Source organism: Tupaia chinensis, unplaced genomic scaffold, assembly GCF_000334495.1.
Source record: "Tupaia chinensis unplaced genomic scaffold, TupChi_1.0 Scaffold144378_1, whole genome shotgun sequence".
In the NCBI taxonomy this organism is placed as follows: Eukaryota; Metazoa; Chordata; class Mammalia; order Scandentia; family Tupaiidae; genus Tupaia; species Tupaia belangeri.
In genome coordinates, this window is record NW_006204238.1 from 3,599,430 (window position 1) to 3,621,043 (window position 21,614).

General features: G+C 39.0%; 1 protein-coding gene across 1 annotated transcript in view; it reads left to right on the top strand.

Annotated features, from left to right (window-relative positions):
- PLCXD3 (phosphatidylinositol specific phospholipase C X domain containing 3) overlaps nt 1-21,614 on the top strand; it is a 170,879-nt gene that overhangs the window by 103,769 nt on the left and 45,496 nt on the right. Inside the window, exon 2 of the mRNA XM_006166968.2 lies at nt 6,933-7,641. Within this exon, the coding sequence (XP_006167030.1) occupies nt 6,933-7,641 (709 nt within the window). The remainder of the gene's footprint in view (nt 1-6,932; nt 7,642-21,614) is intronic.

The following is a 21,614-nucleotide window of genomic DNA, read 5'->3' on the forward strand; positions in this document are numbered from 1 at the left end:
GTAATTCAATGGAAGAGAAGATAGTTTTTTCAACAACTGATGTTTAAACAACCAGATATTTCTTTGACTTTTTGACTCTTATTGCATGCCATATACAAAAATTAATTTAAAATGGATTTTGGATTCAGACATAGAAACTAAAACTATCAAACTTTTAAATAAAATACTAAAAACCTTCACACCTTTTGGAGAGTTTTTTTTTTTTTTTCCTCGCTATAGGGCATGTGCGCTCGCCAGACAGAGAGAGACATAGAGACAGAAAGTGAGAGATCACCCCCCGGGGGGATGGTCACACCACAATCCCTTCTCCTCCATTCTCCTCTTGGGATTTTGGGCACGCACGCACACGCGCCTGGCGTGAGTTTTAAGCCACCGGGTCCAGGACACGAACCACGGTCGACTACGTGGGAGTCCAGCGACATAGCCATTATGCTAACTGCTGGTCCCCCACACCTTTTCATTTCTAAATCAAATACTAAAGATCTTCACACTTTTGCATATTTAAAATAAGTAAATATTTCTTAGAACACAAAAAGTTTTCATTTAAAGAAATGAAAACCCATGAAAGAAAAAAATGGATATATTAGAATTCATAAAATTTATAAACTTTTACTCTTTAAAAGAAATCATTACGAAAATGAAAGCAAGTCATACACTAGAAGAAATAAAATACATGTTTCCAGAAAAGCTCTGAGAACCCAACAATCAATTTTTAAAATGAGTAAAATATTAGTTTAAAAGAGATAATTGTCAGGTAAGCATACAGAAAAATTCTTTACATCTTTATTTGTCAGGGGTTTCAAAACTAAAACCACCATGAGATACAAATATACACTTGCTCAAATGACTAATACTAAAAAGACTGCCATTAACATGTATTGGTATGATGTAGAGTAACTGGAACTCTTAAAAATTGCTAGAGAAGATATAAAATAAGACCATCTCACTGGAAAATTTGTGAGTTTCTTACAATGTAAAACTGTCATTCATCCCAACAATTCTACTCCTAGGCCTCATCCAAGATAAATGAAGGCTTATATCTTCGGAAAACGAGTGTATAGAGATGAATAATTTTGTTCATAATAGCTAACTGTGGAAACAACTGAAATGCTCAAAAGCAAATGGGTTGGCTAAACTAACTGTGATATATACAAATGATGAAATGCCATTTAGCAATAAAAAGCAAAAAAGTTCTGATATATGCCATAAGATAAGAATTTAAAAATCAATACTCTAAGAAAAGAAGCCAGACAAAAGTGTATATACTGTATATTCCATTTGTGTAAGATTTTCGAGAAGTCAAAGCTAATCTGGAGTGACTCAAGGTGGATTAGTGATTGCCAGGATGTGAGGCTGGATGAGGAGAAATTTGGTATAAAGAGTTAGAAAGGATGAGCCTTGTGGTGGAAACATGCTATGTCTTGTTCATGGTGGTACTTAACATGGATAAATGCATTTATCAAAACTCATTGAGTTGCATGCTTACAGTGAGTGTATTTTGTATATATATTATAGCTAAATAAAGTTAATTTTAGAAAGGAAAGAATCATAGGGCCCCATGGGGGACAGTGGTAAACACAATACTGTGAGGCAGTCACACATGGGATGGTCCTTGGTTCATGTCTGGTGACCTGAGTGTGCCAGTCATCGTGTGCTGGTGATCCAGAGTTGGGTGAAGGCTGGGGTAGATCATCTAACACCTCACCCTGTTAAACGTGCTGTCTCTCTTGTCTCTCTCTTTCTCACTTGGAAGAAGTAAATAAACTTTTAAAAAGGAAAAGAATCAGTAACAAAATTTGCAGTTAAGTGAAAGTCATTATAAATAATATATATGATGCATATATGTTTAAATACTTAGAACATTCTAAAAGCACAAATTCATTACAACAATTACATTCATCATAACTTCCTTTTCTATGGGAGATCTTTAACCTCTTGAAATGTCTCACGGTTATTATCAACATCAACAGCAGACATGGTGTTGATGGAGAGTGGGCACTAGATATACAGAGAGCCTTAAGCAGCAGCTTGGTACCTGTGTCTATTCACAGAGGCCGTTAAACTGGAACATTCGGCTTCAGTTGCAAAGGACACAGTGTAATTTACCTTGTGCTTTATAAATTAACATTTCTTGCTCAGAAACTCAGATATGATCTGTGTTCTTACGCACCTTTTTTATGTCTGGAAGGAGAAATCCTGATGAAATACTCCCTCACTGATAATTCTTACCTCTAGTAGGGGGATGGGAAGTAAGAAAGTATTAAATAGTGGTATTTGTCACGTGATCTTTTCTGATGTCAATGTCCTGCAACAAGAGGCACTAAGACCAGGCGCTGAGAGCCCGAGTTGCAATTGTGCTATGTTTCACACAGATGCTTTATAGGTAGACTCAGTAGCATTTCATTAGGCTTTCAGTATTTTTGTGTCTGCAGTATGTTTTCATTTCAGTTCTTTCTACTTGTGTCCTCCATTTAATATTCCTAGTGTACCAAATAAAAAGTCACTCTATTAGTTAAAAATATCCAACATAATAACCTGATATATCTATATTTATTCTAAATCATGTGAGTATGCTTATCAAGTAATATAAATATATTTACATACAAATGATATAAGTACTAATAAAGATAAAATGTGTGTTATTTTAAAATATATTTTTTTACTGTAGTGTTATAGTCTACACAAACTAGTTTGAATACTTAGGATGAAGTTGATCGTTAGCAATAGTAAAAATGAATCTGCATGTCAGGTAGTCCTCTAGATAATTTCACATTATTTTGGTTACTTTTCCACTAGCTAAAATTATAACACAGTAACGTGACTTAATGAAATGCTCCTTGTAGAGGCAGAGGTGCTAGTTTTAGTTCTCTTGTCTGAATTATCTTTAGTCTGAAACTTTTTATTTAAGAAAAAAATCTTCTAAATCAACATGTCTATTTTGCGAGTGAGCTTAAAATCCACTTAACCAATCATGATATTACAGCAGACTATTTTATCATACGGTATAATAGGATCAAATGAATGAGGTCGCCATTCAGGCCAGCAGAATTCCCGCCATTTCTTTAAGAGGTCCAGGTTAGTGAATATGGCATGTTGCTACCCTAGGGGTGATAGAGGCAGCACATACATACAATGTGATTGAAGCTTAGTTTTTATTATTTTAAGATAAATTAGTTTTACTATTAGTTTTATTATTTTAAGATAAATTATCATATTATGAATGAAATATTAGCACTTCCATTTACCTCTCTAATTAAATTATGATTTTCCTGAGGGTTGTATTTTTTTTTTCTTACTAGTTCACAATGAGAAGTCAAGACAAAATCAAGCAGACATGGAGTTTCCCATCTGTATTCAATTTACATGGCTCCCAAGAGTCTTTTTGCATTGAATTCAAAAAGCAAGGCTACTTTTACAGTAAACTAGTTTTTTTGCAACTATTTATGTAAGCCCAATGGATAATCAGTTATCACACATTTTCTTCTTCTTACACCACACTACCTAATACTTCCTGAAAAATAGTTGCCAAGATGCACTCTAATTATGGACCTATTTGCATCACATATTAGGCTGTAAATTCTGGTGAGTGGTACTAATGCTTATTTTGTGTTTAGTATAATAATAACATTTATACCAGATTCTTGATAAATGTTTTAATGAATGATAAATGAATAACAAAAATCAGAAAAGATATCTTTCCATGGATGGATATCACTTTACTTGAAGCAAAGAAAATCAGAAAAGTTAATTCACTTCCAATTTTGGGGGAGGGGGGATTAGTCAGAATAATGTAGTTACCTCAAGTCACTGTATCTCTTTAAACATAAAGTCTAAATTTAACATAACATTTGCACTTACCTCACCCATACTGTAATACTTGTATAATGCTACCTATACAGATGATATTAAAGTGTTTAGTAAGTAGATAAATGCGGTTTACTAAATGTATTTGTTTTCTATTGCCATATTGAAAATTACCACAAATATTGTGACTTAAAATCCCAGCTGTGGTGGCACAAGCAGTAAAGTCCTGTTCTGTCATGCAATACTCGCAGCCGGATGGAAAAGCCCAAGGTCTGGATCCTGGGATGGTTTGAACATACAAGGCCTGAGCTCGTGGAACACCTGTAGTCCTGGCTGGCTGGGAGGCAGTGGGAAGGATTGCAGCATGCAAAGATCCTGTCAGGGACCTCTGTCTCTATGTCTCAATAAGTAAATAAACTTAAAAAATTAAAGGGCCAGATCTCCTATGGCTGACAGATGTAGTCCAAGTTCCAAACCCAGTAGCTTGAGAAACATGCAAGGCCGTGAGCATGTGAGCCCCAAATCCTAGCAGGACGGACAGAGGGAGGAGAAGGGACTGCAATGTGACCTTGCTCCATGAGGGGTGCTTTCTCCTCTCCCTCTCTCTCTATCCATCCAGTGAGTGGATACATCTTCTAGCAGACAAATGAATGAAGAATTTTAAAATATTAAAAATCTATTATCTTGGGACCAGCAGATGGCATAATGGTTACATCTCCAGACTCCCACATATTCAATCACGATTCGAGTCCTGTGTCCTATTGCTTATTCATGCTGGTTGCATGTGCATGTGTGCCCAAGATCCCAAGAGGAGAATGGAGAAGAGATTGTGGCATGGCCATTCCCTCTGAGGGGTGATTTCTCACTTTCTGTCTCTCTCTGTCTCTCTGGTGTGTGCAAATGCCCTGTAGCAAAACTCTCTCTTAAAAAAAAAAAAATCTATTACCTCACAGTGAGTCAGGAGTATGAGTCCAGGTTAAGCTGAGTCTTCAGCTCTGTATCTCACCAGGCTAAAGTTGAAGTATTGACCAAGACTGAAATCTCTTTTGTAGCTAAGGTTTCTTTTACAAGCTTGCTGATTGTTGGCAGAAAGTTGTTTTCTTCAGTTGCAGGAGGACCTCAGCACTTAAGAAGCTGCTCGCTGTTCACTATGCTGAGAGGACAACTTTTCCATCTTGATTCCAGTGTTTGAGGCCTACAAATTAACTAATAGCAGACAAATTAACAGGAGAAAAGAAAAGGTTGATTTGTGCATATACAATGTATGTGGGTGAGTGCTTAGTGATGAATAACTCACTGAATAACTGGAAATAAAAGACTAATATAGGAAACTTAATGATGGGGGTTATGAGGTGCGGTGAGGGTTAAAGTTTTAATGAGAAAGTATAGAAAGTTCTTTCAAACATTTTGATTTTAAAAGGAAGCTGAATCTTCACTTCTTGGTGCTAAGAGTAAGTCTTTTCTCGATCAAGAATTCCCCAGCTGTTCCTCAAGAGACTTAGAAGGGGTAAACAGAAGTACTCAGGAGAAGCCTGATTAACAGCTGGAGAAGGAAGGTACAGGGGCAAGGTCCTAAAAGAGGAAAGGGTGCTAGCATTTAAGTGCTATGTGCCTTTCTAATGGGTGAAGCATTCAGGATACACTCTTCTAATTGTAGGTCCTGCCCAAGAATTAAAGGAGATTTTAAAAATAAAATTCGACCTTAAAACAAGTTTTTTTTTTTGCTGTTCTGAATTATAGTTTAGATGGCACTGTGTACTTATAGGCAAATCGTACACACGTTTGTCACTGTATTTCTGGTTTGGGTATTTGTAACTGCCAAAAACCAATAACTGAATAAATAATCTTGATTCATCCTAGGAAGAAATTCTTCTAAATTTCAAAGCCAACTCCAAAGATAGTTTTCACTGTTGAGAAGAGAGGAAATAGTCTATTAGTTAACTTTATTTATTTTTTTTGGAGAGGTTTTCGCTATAGGGCGCTTGCGCTTGCCAGACAGACAGAGAGAGACATAGAGACAGAAAGCGAGAAATCACCCCCCAGGGGGGATGGTCACGCCGCAATCCCTTCTCCTCCATTCCCCTCTCGGGATCTTGGGCACGCACGCACATGTGCTCGGCGTGAGTTTTAACCCACCGGGTCCGGGACGCGAACCGCAGTTGACTACATGGGAGTCCAGCGACATAGCCATTATGCTAACTGCTGTTTCCCTCTTTTTTTTTTCATGAGGGAGATTTTGGCTATTGGGCATGAATGCTTGCCAAAGAGACAGAGAGACATCTCTGAAGGGCTACCACACTACAGTCCCTTCTCCTCTCAGGATTTTAGGCACACACACATACGTACACATTTCTAGCATGTTTTAATCTGTTGGGTCTAGGACTCAAATCACAGTCACCCACGTGGGAGTCCAGTACCTTAACCACCATGCTACCTGCTGGCCCCTCTTAGTTAAATTTTTAAGTACTGTCAGTTTTGCTAACTTGCAAGGAAAATTGTTTATTCAATACATAAAAAGTGCTTTGTTTCTTCAAAGTATATAACTGCCCAAACACTAGGTCTAAATGAAATTAAATATATCATCTTTGTACTTTGATCTTTTCTTGTTCCTTCTTTTCTCTATCCCTTTGACCTCTTGGAGTTTCTTCTTATGACAATTCATACACAAATTGTGCCTCTGTAAAAAGAGCTTCTTTATACATTGATAAAGCTCTCTAGACTTAAAATCAACTCATAATGATAGAAAGAGTAGGACTGTAAGTATTTGGGAATGAGTAACTTCCTTAAACGCCATTCATTATTTATGAATAATCACTTATGCCTTCTATATGGAAAGTCAATCCCAGTGAGTGAATTTAACTCTTGGTTCAAAGACGTAGATAATCACTTGAATCTTGAAATATTGATCAGAAAAAAACTTATTATTTTACAATCAATTGATCTGTTGAAGTGTTCTATATACTACAAGGTTATAAAAAGGACCCTCTCAAGACATGAGAATTAAGTATATAAATATTGCTTAGTATTTCCTCTGGCTTGTTTAAGGGAGAGGACAAAGAAAGAGGGAGAGAAGTTGGGAAAGATAAAGGACTAGAAATTAACCACACTGTGCCTTGTTATTCTCCTAGGGTCTCATGATTCCTTCAGTTTCTACATTGATGAAGCCTCTCCAGTAGGTCCTGAACAACCAGAAACAGTCCAGAATTTCGTGTCTGTGTTTGGAACCGTGGCCAAAAAACTGATGAGGAAATGGTTAGCCACTCAAACAATGAACTTTACTGGTCAGCTAGGGGCGGGCATCCGTTACTTTGATCTTCGAATTTCCACCAAGCCCAGAGACCCCGACAATGAACTCTACTTTGCTCATGGTTTGTTCAGTGCCAAAGTCAATGAAGGCCTTGAGGAGATCAATGCATTCCTCACGGATCACCATAAGGAGGTAGTATTCTTGGACTTCAACCATTTTTATGGGATGCAAAAATATCACCATGAAAAACTTGTCCAAATGCTGAAAGACATCTATGGAAACAAAATGTGCCCAGCGATTTTTGCCCAGGAAGTTAGTTTAAAGTACCTGTGGGAGAAGGACTATCAAGTGCTGGTCTTCTACCATAGTCCAGTGGCTCTGGAAGTGCCCTTTCTCTGGCCTGGGCAGATGATGCCAGCCCCCTGGGCCAACACCACAGACCCTGAAAAACTGATCCAGTTTCTTCAGGCATCCATCACTGAGAGAAGAAAGAAGGGCTCGTTTTTTATATCTCAGGTGGTGCTGACTCCCAAAGCTAGCACGGTGGTCAAAGGGGTGGCAAGTGGCCTCAGAGAAACTATCACAGAAAGGTAAGTGTCCTTAAAGTGTTAGGAAAAAGTTATAATTTTACTAGACTTCATGGAGCTAGTAAATGATGGGGCTAAAATTCATATGTCCATGTATTAGTTTCCTAGGGCTCCCATTACAGCATTTCACAAACTGGATATCTTAAAACAATAGAAATATATCATCTCACAGTTCTAGAGGCTAGAAGTCTGAAATGAAGGTGTTGGCAGAGTTGGTAACTTCTGAGGACTCCAAGGGAGAACCTGTTCCATGCCCCTCTCCTACATTCTGGTGATAACTGATACGCCTTGGTGTTCCTTGATTGTAGACACATCACTCCAAAATCTGCCTCCTTTTTCACATGGCCTTCTCTCTGTGTATTTATGTCTTCTTATTTTCCTTCAAGGATGCCAGTTCTGTTGAATAAGGACTAGTTTGCCCTAATGAGCTCATCTCATATTGATTACTTCTACAAAGACCTTATTTTAAAATAAGGTCACACTCACAGGTACCAGGGGTTAGGAACTTAACACATTGACATAGGTCAACTCCTAACATCATGTATTTGGGATCCATATCTAATCCTCTTTTCAAGGGACTCCTTTTCACCTCTGTGCAGTGTTTTACAAATTACAAAGTCCTTTCTCCTTAGAGACTTTTTTTTTTTTAACTTTTCCTTGTTATGAGAGGTTTTTGCTATAAGGTGTGTGCGCTTGTCAGAAAGACAGAGACGGAGAGACAGAAAAGGAGAAATGGTCATGCTGCAATCCCTTCTCCATTCTCCCCTCAGGATCTTGGGCACACATGCACATGTGCCTGGTGTGAGTTCAAGCCACCGGGTCTGGGACTCAAACCACAGTCAACTACATAGGAGTCCAGTGACATAGCCATTATGCCAACTGCTGGTCCCAAGACGTTTTATGTACCTAATTCCATTTGCTCTGCATAACATCCCTAAAAGGTAGGTACTGACTTATAGATTAAAACAAAACATGGGACCAGCAGGTGGCATAATATTTACAACACTGGACTCCCACATAGTTGACAGTGGTTTGAGTCCTGGACCTAGTGACTTAAAACTCAAGTCAGGCATGTGTGCAGGCATGCCCCAAATTTTAAGATGAGAATGGACAAGAAGAGATTGTGGCATTGTGGCATGGCTATTTTCCCTAGCGGGTGATTTCTTGCTATCTATTTCTGTCTCTCTGGTAAGCGCACACACCCAATGGCAAACATCTCTAAAAAAAAAAAAAAAGTCCCAAGAGGTTCATATAAGTAAAATGCTTTGCACAAGACCCTGAATGATGAAGCAGACACTCAAACTCCATTCTCAAGCCATTTCCTGTAACCTTTACACTACATGCACTCTCTGAATGGTTACTCTCTAGCAGTGGGTGTTCCATTTGTCAAGCCCAGAAAAACATGAAGAGTAGTGGTTACATGTGAGTTATAATTTGAGCAATCACCAAGTATCTCTGTAGCTCTTTCTCATGCATGTAACAATACATGCAGAATTGTACATATTCTCTTGAATTAAAATATTAAATAATGCAAATATAATCTGACAAAAGAGCATAAATCTTTTCCAGACTTTGTATTTTTAATTAATATTTTGAAGTGTGGTAGACAGCATGAATACTTGTTTGGATTGAAGGTCTTTATAGAGAAAGGCAAGAAAATGAGAAGAAAAGATCTGGAGGTGAAAAGAGCATGGATGGTCTAATAGTATAGAATACAAAGTAGCCCAAGATCCTGAGAGGAGAATGGAGGAGAAGGGATTGCGGTGTGACTATCCCCCCTGGGGGTGATTTCTCGCTTTCTGTCTCTATGTCTCTCTTTGTCTGTCTGGCGAGCACACGCACCCTATAGCCAAAACCTCTCAAAAAAAAAAAAAAAAAGAGAGAATACAGAGTAGAATGACAGGAGATGGAACTTGGAATTGGGGCAAGAATACACTTGCAGGAAATCTTTTAGTCAAGCTACAGAAAATATTATCCTATGAGCAATGGGGAGCTAGATAATGATGTTTAATAGAATGATGACTTGACCAGACCTGTATTTTAGGTAATAATTGGCCCAGCCTGGATGATAAATGGAGTGGAGAGAATGGGTAATTAAGTTCTAGTGCTTAGCACTTCTCTAACAAGCTAACCTGAGAAAGTGAGAAACAATATGAGAGGATGACATGTAAGTAGTAGAAATTAGGACCATTTAGTGACAAGTTAGCTATGTGGTGTGAATGGGGAAAAAGAGTTAAGGATAAGGTTTCTGTCTGAGACGTACATGGGTGATGGAGGCATTCACGAATTTGGAAAATGGTCTGAGGAGAAAGTAGGAAAGGTATAGTCAGTATCATGCTTAATTTAAAGGGCCAATAAACCAAGATGATGTGGTCAATGAATCATTAGGAATATAGGCCAGCTCATTTGGGAATCACTGGCATTTTTTTGAAAGTGAAAGCCACATGTCATTGGAGAGAATGGATTCTTTTGCAAAAAAATCATAACTTTCTCTGTTTCTTAGATACTTGCAGAGATCTCCCTATTCCTTAAGAGCTAAGTAAGATTATGAACTATCTACTATATACCTTATGCAAGCATAGGCTCTCTCTATCTTTTCTGCTGATGTCTAGACATTTTTTTTTTTTTTTGGAGAGGTTTTTGCTATACGGCGTGTGCGCTCGCCAGAAAGAGAAAGACAGAGACAGAAAGCGAGAAATCACACCCCAGGAGGGATGGCCATATCGCAATCCCTTCTCCTCCATTCTCCTCTCAAGATCTTGGTCACGCGCGCACACGCGCCAGGCGTGAGTTCTAGCCACAGGGTCCAGGACTCGAACCACGGGCGACTACATGGGAGTCCAGCAACATAGCCATTACGCCAACTGCTGGTCCTTATTTTATTTTATTTTTTTAGACATCTTACATTCTTATGGTATAAGCCCTTGATTCTGCTGGATTACATCATTTTGTGTGTCAAATTTCTGTCTGTCCATGCCTCATTCTGTGTCGTGAAACTTGCTTCATGCTCAGTTTCTACAGTGGTTTTTAGACTTTACTGAAGATAAGAAAGAGACAAAAGATTTTATAATCACAATATTGCACACAATGTAAAACTGAATTTTAGACGTATAATTACAAACATCTTTGAGATATCTTCCCTTGACAACACCACTTTGCATGTCACCTCATCACCTTTTATATCCTTTGATGATGTCCTCTCTTCCTCCTTTTCCTTTTCTTATCTCTTTGTTTCCTCTACCCTCAGATTACTCTGGGGACCCTACATTCTTATCTGAATTATTATGTCTAATGATTCACCTCTCTTCAGCCTTCGTAAGCTTTAATTCATCTAGTCCCATCTGAGTATTGATCAAAACAAGAAGGTTTTTTTTTTTTATTTAATAGCACCTCTTTCTACAAATATTAATCATTTTTGTAAATAACAAATTACCCTTTCTCACACAAACTTAGAATGTGAGGGAGTTATGTACACCAAAGAACGTGTCATAATTAACTTTATCATTTAACTCCCAAATTTTTATGAACCCCTGAAGGCCTGCTAGAAGTGGGGGCAGGAGGAGCTTGGGGATGAACTGATTCCAACTTTCCTTTCTTTGTACACCTAGAATGAAAGAAGCTTCATTTTCAACTTTTACATATTGGGCATGATACCAGTCTTCCTATGGCCACTTTCAGCTTCATCTTCTGTTGTATAGTTGTATGTTTGGGAAAACACCTATCCATATTACGTGACTGCTTTGCATTTTGACCAAGAACCACACCCAGATCTTATCTGTGTAGGGATCAGCTTCTTTTTTTTTTTTTTTTTTGAGAGGTTTTTTGCTATAGGGCACATGCACTCCCCAGAAAGACAGAAAGAGACAGAGAGACAGAAAGCAAGAACTCACCTCCCAGGGGAGATGGTCATGCCTCAATCCCTTCTCCTCCATTCTTCTCTAAGGATCTTTGGCACTCATGCCTGGTGTGAGTTTAAGCCACAGGGTCCAGGATTCAAACCATGGTCAACTACATTTGAGTCCAGTGACATAGCCATTACACTAACTGCTGGTCCCAGGACCAGCTTCTTAAGAAGCCAAGAAGTATTCACTTAAGGAATACATGGCTTTCATTTTTCTCTCTATGGCATTTGATGTCGTTTAGGAGTTTACAAGTCATAGTTAAACTGCATTTTGGTTACTCATGACCTAGTACACTACTACAGTAGGATTTGTGGGGGAGGAAATTAAGCAAATTACAATAGTGCTGAAAATTATATTTTAAACAATAGATTCACATGGCACATTAACATATAAAGTATACTGACAAGTGAAATCAGCAGATGGTTATGGTTATGTTAATGGTTTTGTTGTTGGGACTCCCATGTAGTCTACCATGGTTCGAGTCCCAGACCCGGCAGCTTAAAACAGACATCGTGCGCGTGTTTGTATGCCCAAACTCAAAAGGAGAGTGGAGGACAGGGATTGTGGTGTGGGCATCCTTCTTGTGGGAGGAAGGGGGTAGGGGTGATTTCTTGCCTTATTTCTCTCTGTCTCCCTTTGTCTCTCTGGTGAGAGTATACGATCTATAGCAAAAATCTCTCTTTAAAAGAAAAAAAAAAGATGTACTGACAAGTATTTTAGTAAAGAATCCTATTTATATTGAACTAATACAGTGTTTTTCAATTTCTTCCCCAGATAACACTTATTAACAGCAAATGGAATTAGTTTTGAAAAACTGTCCTCAGCCATCTGCTCTAATTCAAAACTTCTCATTTGCCTCTGGCTTACATATCTGGACTAGTAGAGTTGTATCATTGCAAAGAGAAAGAATTAGGGAAAAAAGAATTTTTAAAGTAGAAGTGAAAATTTCTCCTAGGTAGAGTCCATTTTTTTCTCTCCAGGGTTATGCAAATTACTTGTAAATGAATTGCAAATATTTCTGAACCTCCCCATGACACTTGTTCTATAGGCATTCTCCAGTGGAGTTTAGTCTCAGAACTACAGAGCATAGCAAGTTGTTTTCCAAGTGTGGTGTTAATATGAAGCCCAGGATGTTTTGTTTTTGACATATTCCAGCCTTCTGAATGGAGCATAGAGAAAAAGGTCATTGGCAGCCCTTGGGGTATGCCTTGTGAAAGCAATTTGTTTTCTTCCAAAAGAAGCAGTGGTGGAACACCTGACTCCCCTAGAATTTAGGGCTTTCCTCTTCTTATGAAGTGACAAAACCTATGAAGTACACTGATTCTGCCATTGTCCTCTTGGTTTTGTGCCAAAGCCATTCATTTTAAACTTCGATACTAGCAGCAAAAGATGTAAAGACTTTTCCTTTGCCACCTAAAGCAAACTCTCCAGGCAGTTGTGAGACCTCTCTAAGTATTTTCATCTGCACAATTCCAACTAGATTATTTCCCAGTTACACTCCAGTTCTAAAATCCTACAATTCGAAGATCCTGCATTTGACTAGCTAGTTCCACCACTATTTTTAAAATCACATCTAATATTTGGGTTAACAAAGCTCTAAGCACATGCATTTATGAAACAGTGTTTGAAATTGTACATAGCTTTCATGGAAACTAAATCCCGCCTGGATCTAAGTACCATAGCTTTCAATTTGGTCACTGGTTCCAAATACTGCAGATGCGTTTTCTACACTTTGGCAATGCCAAAAGACACAGATTTTTATTTCTTAAAGACCTATTTTTAATTTATTTTTCAAACACCAGTTTTTGCACCTCACCCCCACGGAATTCACACATTCTTAAAAAGAAGGTATGCAACTTGAGTCAAGTCCTTTCCTAATTTGTGGAAGTTTATTAAATTATAGGATTTTTTTAAGTTAAAAAATGCAGTTATACCACCTGTCAGAATTTATAGAGAAGAATGTGTCTTTGTAAGTAAGTTGATGTTGAATTAGGTAAATATTTATATGGGCCAACAATTTAGTTGATAATTATGATAACATTAATAATAATACAATTACTACTATTATTATTATTATTATTGTTTTAAGAGAGGTTTTTGCTATAGGGCGTGTGCGCTCACCAGACAGACAGAGAGAGAGACAGAGAAACAGAAAACAGGAAATCCCCCCCCAGGGGGGATGGCCACGCCGCAATCCCTTCTCCTCCATTCTCCTCTCAGGATCTTGGGCACGCACGCACATGCGCCCGGCGTGAGTTTAAGCCACAGGGTCCGAGACTCGAACCACGGTCGACTACGTGAGAGTCCAGCAACATAGCCATTACACTAACTGCTGGTCCACTATTACTATTATTATTATGAGCTAGTTTGAGTGCTCTCTAGTAGATACTGTTAAAATTTTTTTTAGACAAAACAAAATTTAACAGTTTATTTAAACAAAGGGTGGGCTATTTGAATTGGGGAGTTAAAATGGCTTCTGAGGGACTCTGTCTAGCCGCATGGTCATGGGGTATGTAAGTTTGCAAAAGGGAAAGTGAAGTGTGCAGGAAAGGGAAAGTTCAAAAATGAAAGTGAAGGAGGTAGAGAAATCACTGGATTGGTTATGGCTGGTTGGTAGGCTGCACGAACAGCTTAAAAGTGTGATTTCTGTGACTGACTGGGTGACTGTAATGTAGTAACTGCTCAGGAAGACAGCTTAGCATGGACAATTTTGGTTTATTCATAGGAATCCAAATGTTCCCACTGTGATCATTTTAGGACAGAATAGTTTAGTTTAATAACACTAACTAACTACTTTATATGTATTACCTAATTTAATATTTACAAAACCTCCCACATGTAGTTACTATTTCTATCTTATCTTAAAGATGAAGGAATTGAGGACCAGCAGATGATGTAATGGTTATGTCACTAGACTCCCACGTAGTTGACCACAGTTCAAGTCCCGGACATGGCAGCTTATTTTTTATTTTTTTTAGAGATTTTTGCTATAGGGCGCATGCGCTTGCCAGACAGAAAGAGAGAGACAGAGAGACAGAAAGCGAGAAATCACCCCCCACGGGGGATGGCCGTGCCACAATCCCTTCTCCTCCGTTCTCCTCTGGGGATCTTGGGCAGCTTAAATCTCATGCCCGGCATATATGCGTGTGTGCCCAAGATCCCAAGAGGAGAATGGAAGTGAAAGTATTATGGTGTGGCCATTCCCCAGACGGTGATTTCTTACTTTCTGTCTCTCTGTCTCACCAATGAATGCATGTGCCCGGTAGCATAAGTCACTCTCTCATGAAAAAAAAAAAAAAAAAGAAGAAGAAGAAGAGCCTTAGAAGTGTTAAGCACCTTACTTGGGTAATGCCATTTAGAAAAGGTGGATTCAAGATAGAAATATAAATTCTTCTGTTTGTTCATTCATTTATAAAACAAATGTTTAGATGCCCATTCTGTTCTAGACACTGCACTTGGAGTGTGGAGCTTCAAATATACAGTCTTAAAGACATTATACGGTGCTATCTTCCTGTTATCTGTGATAATTCAGAAAGTTGACACAACTTTGTTTTTGTCTCATGAAATGGCAATACCTAAGCCAAAGCTGGCAGTACACTCAGGTAGACTAGGTTTAATTTAATACTTATCTGTTTAACAACTCTATGAATAGAGTTCTGTATTAAGTGCCATGAGGTGAATTCAAATCTGTAAGATGTTTTTGCTCCCACCAAACATCAAGGAGATTTGAAAAGACAAGAACATGCATGATGTAAATACAAATCAGAGAAAAACAGGAAAATTAAATAGCAAGTCCTATGGTGATTTAGAGAAGAGATATATCGAGAAAGATTCTGGTTGTCTTTAAAGGAAAGATAACATGGTGATGGGCAGAAATAAATAGGGATGGCTTCCCAGGCCAAAAGAGATGTCAGGAGTAGCTAGAACTGAGTGCTCCCCAACAAATGTCCTTAGGCCCCAGAGAGGGTGTACAGGGGTATTGACAGTGTACCTGACAGGGGGGCAAAACTGTCAGGGGCCCAAACCCTAGCACATAGCCTGGCTGTTCTGTGCACATGGCATGTGGAGTCCATGCTGGGCAAAGTTGCAGAGCTGCAGATGCGGCTGCAGGCCTGAGGGAGTCCTACAGAAGCCTAACATTCTTTGACTCTTGGGGAGGGCTCTGGAGTTCTCTGTGGGTATATGAAATTCTCAGTCTCTTGACAAGGTAGAGGCAGGATGTATAGAGTTCTCAGTCTCTAGAAGGGTTGCCTGAAGTCCTCAGTGTCCAGATACACTTGCTCCAGTTCCTTGGGTCCCAGAAGCATTCTCCCCATTGTGGTGCACCATTTTCTCCAAGGATGCAGTGTGCTGCATGGGCTCAGGTACCAGGTCATCACTGCATCACTGGGCTCAGCCGCTGAGCTGGTTTTGTTACTCTTGGTATGGGTATGAAGGGGTGACAGTATGATATCAGGGATGTGGAGGTACAGGGTCTACTGACTTCAGGGCAGGATGTACTTTAGCTCTGACTCTGCTCCCCGAACGGCATTAAGCTGTTGGAGTCTGAGTCATAAGAAGGAGAAAACACAGTGTGTGTTCCTTTACTGGGATAGTGTGCCTGCATGCACCCCAGGCAACTTTCTTTACTGGGTTTGAGATCTGTAATGACTATGCGAGTCTGCTGTAGCCAGGACTGCCTCTATCTGCAGTAGCAATGGGAACTATTGAGGATCTTTCATTTACCTATGTCCCACAGTGGGGAGCTCGCTTTGATTTCAGGTCAGTCCTGGCCTAGTGCTTTACCTTTCTCTCTATGTCTCAACTCTGAATCTCCGTGCCCCATGGTTTCTCATTGCTTCTTTGATTTACTCAAGAGTTCCCTTCTCATTCCTTTATTCCAAGTGCAACTATTTATCTGCTGCTTTGATCCCTCTCCACAGAGAGCAAGACCACTGAGTGTCTTCAGTCAGCCATCTTCAGGATTCTATGTCTTTTCTAGTATTTTCCATTTTTGGTGGGTTGGATCTATGAATGCAAAACCTATGGATATGGAGGGCTGACTGAACTGGTTGCCGTGAGGGAGAACACATGCCATGGAGAAGCAATAGACATTCTAGCAAGAATGTGCTAGAAAGGATTTATAGAATCAGAATTTAAGTTGGGTGATTTTGGATATGTCTAAGGAAGCAGGAGTTCCCTTTCAATCAGATGCTGTCAGAAAGCAATGACAATACTGGGACCAGCAGGTGGCGTGGTGGTTAAGGCACTGGACACTCCTACATGGCTGACCATGGTTCAAGTCCTGGACCTGGAGGCTTGTTTTCTCACTTTCCTTCTCTCTATATCTCTCTCTGGTCAAATTAAAATAAATGAATGAATAAATTAAATTAAAATGAATTCTTTAAAAAAAAAGAAAAAGAAAGCAATGACAATACAGTAATTAGGTATCTCAAGAAGTTTTAAAGATAAGGCTCAAGTGAGATTTAACTAAATGATAAAAAAAAGTCTCAGTCACTTATTTTAGTCAAGAGAGGTAGATGTTTGGTTATTTGTGGGTGGGGGCACAGTGATCTTGTTTTGTGCTTAAACAAAATTATAAAATAGCCTTTTTTTTCCAGATTTTTCTCATGTATACTTGCAAAAGAGAGAAAGAGAAAAGAGATATGAAAAATCACCCTTCCAGGAGGAAGGACTACACTGTAATCTCCATTTTTCTTGGGATTCTGGACACTCACACACATGTGCCCAGCATGATTTTCAAGCCACAGGTCTGGGCCTCAATCCAAGGTTGGCCATGCGGAAGTCCAATGCCTTAACCACCACACGCCCATAAATAGCCTTTTATACCTCACATTATTATAATCTCAGAGTGACTCTGAGGCTGGTATTCTGGGAGATTATTTATGTTCAATAGGAAAATAACATGATCTAGCTGTGAGTGTCAGGCCAGTTTCCAGTTACCAGGGATTACTTTTTTTTTTTTTTTCTTCATCTTCTTTTCCCCTTTTGTGATGCAATGTGAAGAAGTAAGTATCACTTATTCACACTTGGTTTGAAAGTTCTAGCATGAATTAGGCTTTTCATGTGCTTTCCCTTAGTTGTTCTTTTTCTCATTGAGACAACTGATGCTGTGTTTATGCAAACGCCTAGACCATTTTGACAAGGCAAGTCAAAGAGTTGGTAATGTTGTAGCCCGGAGGTTGCCTACTGAAAATGCACTCTTCAAATTGAGCCATATTGACAATCAACTTGACTTACTTTCTTTGCGATCTTAAATTTCTCCTTATATCATTGGAAAATTGCTGAAAGCTCCCAAGTGGTTGGAGATTGAAGAGACTGACAATGGGAAAGAAATGTGAGAACATAGCTCTTTGTGAAGGCAATTGCCAATTCTTTAAGATCTGCAAACATTCCAATTTCCTTCGCAAATTTTCAAAGCTCACTTGGGGCACAAAGAAGAAGATGGAATTGCAAGCTGTCATAGTTTCTGCTGAATTGTTTTGTTTCCCTTTTTGGTAGAGGGAGGCATAGTTTTCTCAGGCACGTGTGAATGAATGCCCTTGAAGGCTTGTCGATCCAGAGTGTACTTGGTAGACACAGCTTTGGGTAACTGATCTTTTGATTATCAAAGGTGACTCTAACAAGTTAAATGCTTAGTTGAGTGAGATGATATGAGCCAAGTCCTCTCTGTTAAAAGATAAAAAGACACAAGTTGCTTGAAATATGCCCCACCTAACCAAATCATTAATAAATAACTTATTAACAACACTCTAGGCCATGATACTTCAGCTTTTGATTTCTATTTAGGTGATAAATGTTTTCTTCCACAATATTTTCAGTATACCAACCACAATAAAAAGCTATAATTTGAAATTTTCTCCAACTATTTGACCTTAGATTGTTTTAGTAGAAAATACTGCGTGCATGAACTGCAGACACTAGTATTTGGCTTTGTCGATTAGAGCACAAATCTTCTGGCTCTTGCTTTGTATGTCTGGGATTGTAACCTTTTGCTAATTAACTTATTATCAAGTACTAAAAATAACTAGACAAGAATAGTTGGAGACATGCTTGTCATAATTGATTCTTTTTCAGAAAACACAAGTATAGCTTGAATTTTTGCTCTAAAATACTCCTTTCTTCCACCCCCTCATCACTTATTTCCCTGTGGCCTCAGCTGTTAAAAGAAAAAAGCTTACAAGTTGTTTCTGGGGCTGTGACATCCTATCTGGAAGGAGAGGTATGTGGCAGTGAGACTGCAATGTGTGATTTCATTAGTGAATGCTAAAAGTACAGGCTGCCCTTTGGAAAAGTATGTGAAATCTGGCCAATATAAAACAAAGCAAATTCACTGTGTGGCTGCTACTTGTCTGAATACTAAGCAGAAATACTGTGGCTTGTATTATTTACTTAGGTTCAAAAATGAAAAGTCAAGAAAATAATACAACAATGCTATCAACCACTATTTATGAGTATACATCTTTTCACTTTCATGATTTATTTTTGGAAGGTTTAATTCAGGTTGCCTTTTTTTAAAAAATAAAATACTTGTACTGAGTAGCTTATAATACACAAACATAGGGAAACTTGGTTGAGTGAATAGTTCAGTCTAAGTCTGATGTGTTAACTAAGACCGTATGTAAATTCGGAAGAGACATGAAATATCTCTTGTTAACAAACCTGGGAAGGTAGTTTCATTCTTGTTTCATTTTTACATTTCCTGATTAGTGGTTAGAGCATTTTTCGTTTTGTTTTGCTTTGCCGGAGGGCACATGCACTTGTCAGAAAGAGACAAAAAGAGAAGGGGAGGAGAAAGTACCCCCCATGGAGAGTGGTCATACTGCAATCCCTCCTCTTCCACCTATCTCTCCTTTTGGGGTTTTGGGTATGCACACACATACACTGGGAGTGTTTCTCAAACTGCCAGTTCAGGGACTCAACCTGGGCATTTGGCCACGTGGGATCCAGCTTCTTTAGGCACCCAGGCTACAGAGTCATTCCTGTCAAAGGACTATTTAATACATTTGGTATGGAGCGCCCCCGCCCATCGCCTACAATGCTCGCCTTAAGATGGCACATGGCGGAAGCTCACAAAGTACTCAAAGTGGTAAACAACTTTGAGGAAGTGGCATGCAGGGGGCGTGGAGAGCAGGGGTACATTGCATGCAACCAATCCTCTTGCGAGGGCTGGCTTCCTTACACGTGGACAGTGCGCTGATTGGCTGGGGGGCCTTTATAAGGGAAGCGAGCAGGCGGGAAGGGGAAGAAGATTTGTAACACTCCTGGGGAACAATAAACCGCTTAGAAGAAGATCGTGGTTTGTCGTTTGTAAATGCGACAATTTGGCTCTTTCCATCTAAAGGCAGAGCAGGCTGCTATAGGCATTTCTATGTGATCTTACATGAAAGAATGAGAAATTCACGCCCTTGAGGGGACATAAAATTCGTGGCCGCTATGTTCCTATCTGCAGACCAAGCAGTCCCACATAGGATGTAACTGAGGACTCTTGTATATGATAAAGGCAAAGAATCTCATCAACAGCAACATTTGGATATATCATGATATAGGCTGTGTATATAATTGTTATTACAATGATCCACCATTTTCTGCTCCAGCGAGAATGAACTAGTCAGCTCTACATTGAAAATGTATGTTTGTGCATTTGTGTGCACATGTGTATATGTTGAAAGAGGTAATAAAAATAAAGATTAACCTAGTCTTCTTTCATAATCGAAAGTACACATTACTTTCTTCCTGCTCAAGAGAAATAGAAGATTCATACATGGATTATCCTTATCTCCCTATTGAGAAAAAAATGATCTGAAAGTTCTCAGATATACAACTTTGTAGTTTCTCTCATCTAAGTTCATGATTGCCCTAAAAGAATGTAAATGTATGTTCTAATCTCACTTTTTTTTTTTTTTAAGGATTCCTTTGGTAGTGTAAACTGTGAATGTTTTATTTTCTTTCTATCACTGTATGGTTTATATCTGTGATATTTTGGGGCTCTTGTCCTTCCATGCCTCTTTAAAAATTGAAATAGAACTTCTGGCAGGTGGGGCAAAGAAAGGAAGATATGAATATAACTCCTGTGGTGATGACAATAGTATTTATGCTATGACTTCAGCTAATTATAATTTCTATTTTTCACAGTATACTAACATAGTTTTTCCCAGAGTCTCAGCACTCTTCAGATTATCCAATGATAGAGAAAATAATCCATCTATATATTAAATTATCTAGTCAGTTGGCCATCAATGACATTAAAAATTGCTATGGTCATGGATTGAAGTCAAAAAGGCATGATTTTGCCTCATGATACTTATCCTTGAATTACAGGAGAATCTCCTTAGACTGTGAGATTTATATAAGAAATGCAATTAAAGAATGGTGCAGACATGGATAGCAAGTGAGTACTAACATTTTGATTGTGGATGACAAGGGGACTCAAAGGAGGAAAAAATGACAAAAATGACTTCAATATGAGGACAATAGTTCACTGATATTTCCTGCCTTTTACTTTTCTTTAAAACATTATAATTCTGTGCTCAAATATTAGTAGCACACCTATTTTCTCTTTTCAAATGTGATCTACTCTTGTGGTTGCCCAATCATTGATCACTGAAAATGTAAGATCTTTTCCAGGGACCAGTAGTTGGTGTAATAGCTATGTTGCTGGACTCCCATGTAGTCGACTGCAGTTCGAGTTCCAGACCCTGTGGTTAAAACTCACGCTGGGCATGAGTGTGTGTGTGCCTAGATCCTGAGAGGAGAATGGAAGAGAAGGGATTGCCGCATGGCCATTCCCCCTGGGGGGGTGATTTCTTGCTTTCTATCTCTCTGTCTCTCTGTGTCTTTCTGGCGAGCACACGTGCCGTATAGCAAAAACATCTCCAGCAAAAAAATAAATAATAAGATCTTTTCCATGGTAGAAAACTGTGCTTGGTTTTGGAAACATTTCTGGAGATTAAGGTTCAGACTAGGTCAAAGAACAAGTGTTCTAGAGGGGTTTGAAAGCCCCTCTGCCACAGACTGTGTGCTTGGGGGGGGGGGGGGGGGGGGGGGATGAAAAAGGGGAAAGCAAAACCACTA